The sequence below is a fragment of the Somniosus microcephalus genome, chromosome 19, assembly GCF_052327205.1.
Source record: "Somniosus microcephalus isolate GS21.2 chromosome 19, FLI_Smic_1.0, whole genome shotgun sequence".
In the NCBI taxonomy this organism is placed as follows: Eukaryota; Metazoa; Chordata; class Chondrichthyes; order Squaliformes; family Somniosidae; genus Somniosus; species Somniosus microcephalus.
In genome coordinates, this window is record NC_141005.1 from 11,358,615 (window position 1) to 11,368,694 (window position 10,080).

At 43.2% G+C, this 10,080-nt stretch overlaps 1 protein-coding gene across 1 annotated transcript in view; it reads right to left on the reverse strand.

Moving 5' to 3' along the window:
- LOC147103541 (uncharacterized) overlaps nt 1-9,820 on the reverse strand; it is a 56,006-nt gene extending 46,186 nt beyond the window's left edge. Inside the window, exon 1 of the mRNA XM_086011950.1 lies at nt 9,638-9,820. Within this exon, the coding sequence (XP_085868076.1) occupies nt 9,638-9,730 (93 nt within the window). The 5' untranslated portion in view covers nt 9,731-9,820. The remainder of the gene's footprint in view (nt 1-9,637) is intronic.
- Between the last annotated feature and the right edge of the window lie 260 nt (nt 9,821-10,080).

Genomic DNA, 10,080 nt, shown 5'->3' on the forward strand with positions numbered 1-10,080 from the left:
GAGACCTTACTGAGGTGTATAAAATTCTGAGGGGCCGAGATAGAGTGGATAGGAAGGGCCTATTTCCCTTAGCAGAGAGGTCAATAATAAGGGGGCATAGATTTAAAGTAATTGGTTGGAGGTTTAGAGGGGATTTGAGGAGAAGTTTTTTCACCCAGAGGGTGGTGGGGGTCTGGAACTCACTGCCTGAAAGGGTGGTAGAGGCAGAAACCCTCATCACATTTAAAAAGTACTTGGATATGCACCTGAAATGCCGTAACCTACAGGGCTACGGAGCAAGAGCTGGAAAGTGGGATTAGGCTGGATAGCTCTTTGTCGGCCGGCATGGACACGATGGGCCAAATGGCCTCCTTCTGTGCCGTAAACTTCTATGATTCTATGAATTACAAATGCTTTTAGTGGCCAATTTTAACTGTAATTTGCAACTGCACAAGCCATAGATTCAATAATGAATCTCATGAGAGCTTTCAAACAGAACTCCCAACATCCAACTGATTTTAATAATGACACCTTGTAACAGGCGCAATTACAAAGTCAAATGACCAGAGTCGAGTCTCATTTTCAGCTGCCCGAACATGCTGTGTTGCGATCGGTTTCCACTGGAACTTCTGCCTGTGGTCATTGTGTGAGTTAAAAAGTAAAAGCAAACCTGTTTCTCTGAAGTGGACTTTCACTTGAATCTCATTTGCCAAAAGAGAAGTTTGTTCAGTAAACTGGATTTTAAAGTCCGTGAAATAACTTTGGATCAAAGCTTTTTTCACACCAAGGGCTGCCAGTTACTGTTCACACACTGCCTTAAAGACTTCCTCTGTTGCATTGCCTTGCTGGCAGAGATCAGAGGGGAAAGTAAAAACGTTGAGTAAACGGCTGTGTTTCCACAAGGATGACTTGCACTGTATTTACATGTTGCCAAGTTCATACCAGAGCGAATGCAGCATGAATGGCACTGTGGTGTGACCTTGGCACTGTCAATGTTGTAAAGTTACACACTCTGGGGCACTAGAGAGGGGATCAGTAATACCAGCAAGAGCACATAGAAACATAGAAGATAGGAGCAGGAGTAGGCCATTCGGCCCTTCGAGCCTGCTCCGCCATTCAATGAGATCATGGCTGATCATCCAAATTCAGTACCCTGTCCCTGCCTTCTCCCCGTATCCCTTGATCCCTTTAGCCTTAAGAAATATATCCAACTCTTTCTTGAATATATTTAATGAACTGGCCTCCACCGCCCTCCATGGCAGAGAATTCCACAGGTTCACCACTCTCTGGGTGAAGAAATTCCTCCTCATTTCAGTCCTAAATGGCTTACCCCTTATCCTTAGACTATGACCCCTGGTTCTGGACTCCCCGGCCATCAGAAACATCCTTCCTGCATCTAGTCTGTCCAGGCCTGACAGAATTTTATAGGTTTCGATGAGATCCCCTCTCAATCTTCTAAACTCCAGTGAATATAAGCCCAATCGACACAATCTCTCCTCATACGTCATTCCTGCCATCCCAGGTATCAGCCTGGTGAATCTTCGCTGCACTCCTTCCATGGCAAGAACGTCCTTCCTCAGGTAAGGCGACCAAAATTGCACACAATACTCAAGGTGCGGTCTCACCAAGGCCCTGTACAACTGTAGCAAGACATCCTTGTTCCTGTACTCGAACCCTCTTGCTACGAAGGCCAACATACCATTTGCCTTCTTAACCGCCTGCTCTACCTGCATGCTTACCTTCAGCGACTGGTGCACAAGAACACCCAGGTCTCTTTGCACTTCCCCTTCTCCCAATCTGTTGCCATTCAAATAATAATCTGCCTTCCTGTTTTTGCCACCAAAGTGGATAACCTCACATTTATCCACATTATAGTGCATTTGCCATGTTTCTGCCCAATCACCCAACCTGTCCAAATTGTACTGGAGTTTCACGACATCCTCCTCACAGCAGCCTCTCACCCAGCTTTGTGTCGTCTGCAAATTTGGAGATATTACATCCAATTCCCTCGTCCAGATCATTAATATATATTGTGAACAGCTGGGGTCCCAGGACCGATCCTTGCGGTACCCCACTAGTCACTGCCTGCCACTCGGAAAACGGCCAGTTTATTCCAACTCTTTGCTTTCTGTCCGCCAACCAGTTCTCTATCCGCCAACCAGTTCTCTATCCAAGTCAATACTTTGCCCCCAATCCCATGTGCCTTAATTTTGCACGCTAATCTCTTATGTGGGACCTTATCGAAAGCCTTCTGAAAGTCCAAATACACCACATCCACTGGTTCTCCCTTATCTATTTTACCAGTTACATCCTCAAAAAATTCCAGTAGATTAGTCAAGCATGATTTACCTTTTGTAAATCCATTTTGACTTTGTCCGATCCTGTCACTGCTTTCCAAGTGCTCTGCTATTACATCTTTTATAATGGACTCTAGCATTTTCCCCACTACCGATGTCAGGCTTACCGGTCTATAATTCCCCGCTTTTTCTCTACCACCTTTTTTGAATAGTGGGGTAACATCAGCTACCTTCCAATCCATGGGTACTGTTCCAGATGCAAGTTTCTTGAGGTATTCTTCTGGAGGCAATGCGCAGAATTACATAGAATTTACAGCAGAGTCAGGCCATTCGGCCCAACTGGTCCATGCCGGTGTTTCGGCTCCACGCCAATGTTACCTGTCCTTTTTTGAGGAGCATGGGCCCTTTAACTGGCTGCGTGGACCAATCAATTTTTTGCGCATGCGCGGTTTCTTCTATTGAAAAGCCGGTGAACGCCATGCGCGGGACCTCCAGGGTGCTGAGCGGCCACGCAGCTTAATGGGAACATTGCTCCACACCTTACTTCATCTAACTATATCAGCATATCCTTCCATACCTTTCTCCCTCATTCACTTATCTAGCTTCCCCCTGGATGCATTTTAAAGTCATTGGTCGAAGGATTAGAGGGGAGTTGAGGAGAACTTTTTCCACCCAGAGGACGGTAGAGGCAGAAACCCTCACCGCATTTAACAAGTACAGGAAACTCTTGTTTAAACGGCACCTAAATATCCGTAATTCTCTAATAACCGGCAAAATTCTTACTCCGAAAACAACAGTATACAGTCGTTTATAAGTTTTGTTTTACTGTAAAGTAATTAAAGAGTTATGGATTACCCTCAACTGGCATTACTGTACTTAATCAAGCATCTTCCACCATCCATTTAACACAACATTCTGTAGGTGAGTACCCAATTATACTGCATGTTTCTTGATTTTTTTATTTTTGTTTGTTAAAAATAGCCTCGGTAGATATACCTCTCCATTATCTGGAATTTTTAATCAACCGGCACCATCCCGGTCCCGTCGGTGCCGGATACGAAAGAGTTTCCTGTACTTGGATATGCACTTGAAGTGCCGTAACCTGCAGGGCTACGGACCAAGTGCTGGAAAGTGGGATTCGGCTGGATAGATCTTTTTCGGCCGGCACGGACATGTTGGGCCGAATGGCCTCCTTTTGGTGCCGTAAATGTCTATGATTCTATCTGATCTACAAGCTCCGTGTAGTGTCTTCATCCAAAAACACGTCAGGTTCCCCATGTACGCTGGCGACACCCAGCGCATCCTCTCCACCACCTCTCTCGACCCCTCCACTGCCTCAGTGATCTCAGACTACATCCATCAATGGACGAGCCTCAACTTCCTCCAATTACACACTGGGAAGACCAAAGCCATTGTCTTCATTCTTGCCACAAACACTGTTCCCTCGGCCCCCGATTCCATCCCCCTCCCCGGCCATTGTCTCAGGCATGTTTCACCTTTAAGCTTACTTTTAAAAACTAGAATGACCCTGCATTTCCAGTACTTCTTAACACTGTCTGAATACCTACTTTAATCAAAGCTGAATACCACATACTGTATTTGGTTGGCATGCCTACTTATTCCTATATACAATAAATGGCACAGCCACACTTACCAAATCGACATTCTCTCCTGGTTTGGAAATAGTGGGAATATTCAAAGCGAGATGAATTCTTTTTGTGAAATTTTAAGATCAGGTCACCTTTTAAATTCAACACACAGCTGTTTTGGTAAAAAGGTAAACAAAATCTAATCTCTCGATACTGAAGCCAGACAAAATTTACTGAAAAACACTCATTAATTTCTAGTTTGAATGGAAACTTGATTCACCCTATATGAAACTGGCTAAGTGACAGGAAACAGAAAGTAGTGGTGAATGCTTGGAGGAAAGTATACAGTGGTGTTCCCCAGGGGTCGGTTCTAGGACCACTGCTTTTCTTGATATATATTAATGACTTGGACATATATTAATGGGTGTACAGGGCACAGTTTCAAAATTTGCAGATGACACAAAACTTGGAAGTATAGTGAACAGTGAGGAGAATAATGATAGGTTTCAGGAAGACATAGGCTGGCGAAATGGGCGGACACATGGCAGATGAAATTTAATGCAGAAAAGTACAAAATGATACATTTTGGTAGAAAGATTGAGGAGAGGACAGATAAACTAAATGGTACAATCCTAAAGGGGGTGCACAAACAGAGAGACCTGGGGGTATGTGTGCATAAATCATTGAAGGTGGCAGGGCAAGTTGAGAAAGCAGTTAAAAAGGCTTATGGGATCCTGGGCTTCATAAATAGAGGTATAGAGTACAAAAGTGTGGAAATTATGATGAACCTGTATAAAACACTGGTTCGGCCCCAACTGGAGTACTGTGTCCAATTCTGGGCACCATACTTTAGGAAGGATGTGAAGGCCTTAGAGAGGGTGCAGAAATGATTTACGAGAATGATTCAAGGAATGAGGGACTTCAGTTATGTTGATAGACTGGAGAAAATGGGGTTGTTCTCCTTGGAGCAGAAAAGATTGAAAGGAGATTTGATTGAGGTGTTCAAAATCATGAGGGGTCTAGACAGAGTAGATAGAGAGAAACTGTTCCCATTGGTGGAAGGGTTGAGAACCAGAGGACACATATTTAAGGTGATTGGCAAAAGAACCAAAGGCGATGTAAGAAAAGACTTGTTTACGCAGCGAGTGGTTAGGATCTGGAATGCACTGCCTGAAAGGATGGTGGAGGCAGATTCAATCACGGCTTTCAAAAGGGAGTTGGATAAGTACCTGAACGAAAGAAATTTGCAGGGCTCCGGGGAAAGGGCTGGGGAGTGGGACTGGCTGAGAGTCAGCATGGGCTCGACGGGCCGAATGGCCTTCTTCCGCGCTGTAACCATTCTATGATTCTACCCTTGAACCTCTGAGCTCTTAAAAAAGTGATAAAAATTATAACAAGTTTAATTTCAGCTATTTGTAAAAAGGAATGCAACACAGATTAAAGTACGGCTTTACTGTAAGACAGTCAGTTAGTATTGGTTTTCTTTTAAGTAAAGGAGCTGCTCACGTAAATCAATGATGGATGTAATTGTCCTTTGAAGACTGGGTAGAGAAAAAAAGCAAATAGTCCTTCCTGCATGGTGGACACAGAACTGTTAACCTCTAACCCCTTTGGTTTAATTGACATCATCAATCCCCACCCCAGGGAACGGTAGTGTAGTGGTCTGGACTAGTGAGGCCTGGACTAATGAGCTCAAATCCCACCATGGCAGCTGGGGAATTTAAATTTAATTAAATAAATCTGGAATTTAAAAAAAAGCTAGTATCAGTAATGTTGACCATGATTGTCGTAAAAACCCATCTGGTTCACTAATGTCGTTTCGGGAAGGAAATCTGCTGTCCTTACCCGGTCTGGCCGGTATGTGACTCCAGACCCACAGCAATGTGGTTGGCTCTTAACTGCCCTCTGAAATGGCCCAGCAAGCCATTCAGTTGTTCAAGGGCAATTAGGGATGGGCCTTGCCAGCGATGCCTACATCCCGTGAACGAATAAAAAAAAAGTAACAAACTGGGACTAAAGGAGCAAGACATTGGCAGAGAAGAAAACATTTTAGATAAAAGAGAAATGATTTTTGGTAAACCAGTGTTGAGAAATTATGTTGGTAAACTGGTGCTGCTGATCTGCGATTCTAGAATCCCAATTTTGAGATCTATGGAAATTTTTATCCATGTGATTTCTGGTCATTCATATTTTTCTAACATATTCTGCATTTATATGGAAATAACCCTTTCATCCAATATCATGGATACATTCAAATATCATTTCACGGAAAAACCTTCTTCTGATCCACTAACCATTTATATATACTGCGTCTCACAAACTGATCTAACAACAACCACAACAACTTGTATTTATATAGCACCTTTAACATAGTAAAACGTCCCAAGGCTCTTCACAGGAGCGTCAACAAACAAAATTTGACACCGAGCCACATGAGATATTAGGACAGCTTGCTCAAAGAGGAAGGTTTTAAGGAGTGTCTTAAAGGAGGAAAGAGAGGTGGAGAGTTTAAAATGACCATTTACTAGTTTGAATCCGTGTCCTCTGGTTGTACTCCTGCAACTTTAATTTAAAGTAATATTCTGGGTTAACTTTTTCCATTCCCTTAACTACCATCTGCTCTAATATCTCCTTCTGTGGCTCGTTGTCAAATTTTGTTTGATAACGTTCCTGTGAAGTGCCTTGGGACGTTTTACTACGTTAAAGGGGCTATATAAATGCAAGTTGTTGTTGTTGATTCACTGTTTGAATTGCTAACTACATTAATGTTTGATTTCTGAAACTTTTTTTGTAAATAGCTGCTGACCGGTTGCTGCAATTTTAACCTTGTACAGTACAACTAAAATATACACTTAAATGAAAAGTCATAAACCACTCAAACTATCTTCATTCCCCTCCCATTCTTTAAAATATTATTTGTAATATTTTTTAAGCTTTACTAATTATTTTATGCTCTCGCTCACTTGCTTGCTTGAGCCTTTGGGCCCTCAGCCATTTTGGAAGTGGGATTAATATCAAACTCGGCCTCTGGTTGACTGGAAAGCTAGGAGGGTCCGCACTGTAGAGACAGACAAAGAAACACTCCATTTTGTTCAAAGTCTGCACAGTGTTGGTCTCCACAAGCACCCTAATCTAAACCCACTCTTCCGAGCTTTTACTATCATGCCATTTTCGCCCGTCATTTTAATTCTCTGTCCCACTCCGAACTCTCTGTCCTCGGCCTCTTACACTGTTCCAATGAAGCTCAACGGAAGCTTGAGGAACAGCATCTCATCTTTTGATAAGGCACTTTACAGCCTTCCGGCCTCAACATCGAGTTCAACAATTTCAGATCATAACCACAGCTCCCATTTTTTCCAGACAGCAGGCGCTGGTAATGATTCTGCTGTTGCCATTTACACCTCTAGACTAATCTTATGGTTTTTTTACATGTCCCATTACCATCTCCTTTCGCCTTGCACCATCATCCCTTTTGTCATTTAATCTCTCCTGCCTTCCACCCTATCACAGACCGCCCCTTTTGTTCTTTCCTCCCCTCCCCCTTTTCCTGCCTCTGTACTTGCTCAAAACCTGTTACATCTCCAACTTTTTCCAGTTCTGACAAAGGGTCATCGACCTGAAACATTAACTCTGTTTCTCTCTCCACAGATGCTGCCTGACCGGCTGAGTGTTTCCAGCATTTTCTGTTTTTATTTTAGATTTCCAGCGTCTGCGGTGTTTTGATTTTCTTTTAATATTCTTGTTTTTACACGCAACTATCCAATTCTCTTTTAAGACACTGGTTCCACAATGGTTTGCGATTTAGAATTGTAATTTCTAACCACCTTCTATTTAAGATTTTTTTCCTAATTAAAAAAAAATTCTTTGACACGTTCTTGTAAATTTTCCTGAGTCCGTTAGTCCTATTAGAATCCCTCAGCACAGGAGGCCATTCGGCCCATCGTGCCTGTGCCGGCTCTTTGAAAGAACTATCCAATTAGTCCCACTCCCCCTGCTCTTTTCCCATTGCCCTGCAATTTTTTCCTTTTCAAGTATTTTTCCAATTCCCTTTTGAAAGTTACTACTGAATCTGCTTCCACTGCCCTTTCAGGCAGTGCATTCTAGATCACAACTCGCTGCTGCATAAAAAAATCTCCTCCTCCTCCCCCCCCCCCCCCTTTTCTGCCAATTATCTAAAGTAGTCCTATTACTTTAGAAGTTACCAGGAACACGATGACTCCCTATGAGAGATCAATCAGCAGCGCTGCAAGGGTTAATTATACTTGTTTCGGCTCCCGCTAAATTTAGATGACTTGTGATTGTATCCATTTGGAAACAGCTTTCCGGAACATCAAAAAAAGAGGTTTAAAACAAGAATTGGAAAGGAATCTTCCATATATTCTCTGCAGTGCACTTTTCTCAGCTACACTCTCAGAAATACTGTTTATAAATAGACAAGGTTATGGAAATGTCTTAAGACACGTTTAAACTCAGTCCCTGAACAGATTAACGTTTCTACCTTTTAATGAGATCAGCTCTTGAAAAACAATAGTCGGGGTGGGTGGGAGGGGAGAGGTCCATTGGCCAGCCTGTCGCCACAGCTGCAGTTTATGTTGATGGTATCAGTTCCCCCGTCATGTCAACATCTCCACGTGTCCAGCATGCTAGGGGATTTAACACGGGAGGAACAGGCTGCAAGGAGGCTGGATGAACGCAACAAAAAAAAAACCTCGGATCCCATGGGCCGAGGACACTAACCCAGAATCTCAATGTTACTGAGACAAAGGCAACATTTATCACAGCCCCTTCAGGCAGATAATTGCAGAGGAGGAGGTTTAGATGGTTAAAAAAAAAACGAACAAGCAAAGCGAGCCATTAAAATTGGGTCATTTGATATGCTGTTCCCCCTCCTGTTCGTGTTTTAAAACGTGGTACAAAAGCTTCATTTATTATTTTTTTTAAAGCGGGACTGGCAAATGTACACAACACCTTTATAGCTCAGAGAGAATCAATCAGCCCTCTCCTGCCCTGGAAATGAGCCCCCGGTGCTGGGCATTTCACAGCCCAGTGTGCATTTCATTGTCCTCCCGTGAACCAGTCATTATAAACACAGTCACGGACTGCAGTCAGTCTGGGCTCTCAGACTCACAGCTTACAGATGTTGTGCACAGTCCAAACTGTGGCAATAATTAAAACCTTTCCCGGTTCCTGGTTGTGGATGGGCTGGATATTGGGGATAAAAGCCTCAGCGAGAAAAAGAAGTTATTTAAAAGCCAAAAAAAACTCTAATTTTTAAGACTAAATGGAAATTATGAGTTAGGGTCTCATACAGATTTATTTTTTTAAATATAACCGAGTCGAGTGATTCGATCAATAATAAACCCGGACCTATGTGCAGATCTTTTAACCATTTTCCCCTCTCAGAGCTAAATATGTATGTTCCCAGGTGCACGATTGTTTAAGACACAAACTTACAATAACGAACTGAATTTTGTTTTATTTTGCAATTGCTCAGACAATGCTTCCCCCCCCCTGCAAATCAAACTTTGCAAAAATGGTTTGTTTTTGGTTGAACAGTCAATAATGCAAAAAAAAAAAATCACAAAATGCAAAGATTGTGCATTGTGAAACGTTTGCGGTGTGGCACAACCACCTTCTTTTGCACAATGCACTCGGTTTAAACTGCTCTGCAGCCGCGTTCAAAATGTGCATCTTTTTTGATTAATGTGTGTGTGTGTGTTTCCAGTTACAGTTTTCTCTAAAGCTTTTTTTGTTGTTGTTGATGCCACCTACCCTGCGGGTCGCAGCCTCCGCACTCCAGATGCCACAAGTTGTCACCAGAGTGGCGAGGATCGGCAGCAGCTTGCCCGGCCAGCCCTCCGCCATGGTCGCGGAGCCACTTCATTCACCTGTGTGTGTGTGTGTGTCTGTGCAGATGGGGCAAGAGCTGAGGCGCGCTCCGGCCAGGGAGGGGGCGCGCACGCACACACACATGCACACGCCTGGGGGCTCGCGTCCGACAAGGCTTTTCTTAAAACGGCAACAATCTGCTTGACATTGCCAAAACAAAGCAAGGTGGTGATGGTCCCCACCCCTCCCGCCCCCTTTAAAGGTCTGTTTAGGTTTAAGCTGTTTTGGTGCGATCAACAAAAGCTGTGACTTAACACGAATACATCAAATGAAACTTAACAAATTAAATTAAAAATAACAACAGAAAATTTTCTGTAATAACAACA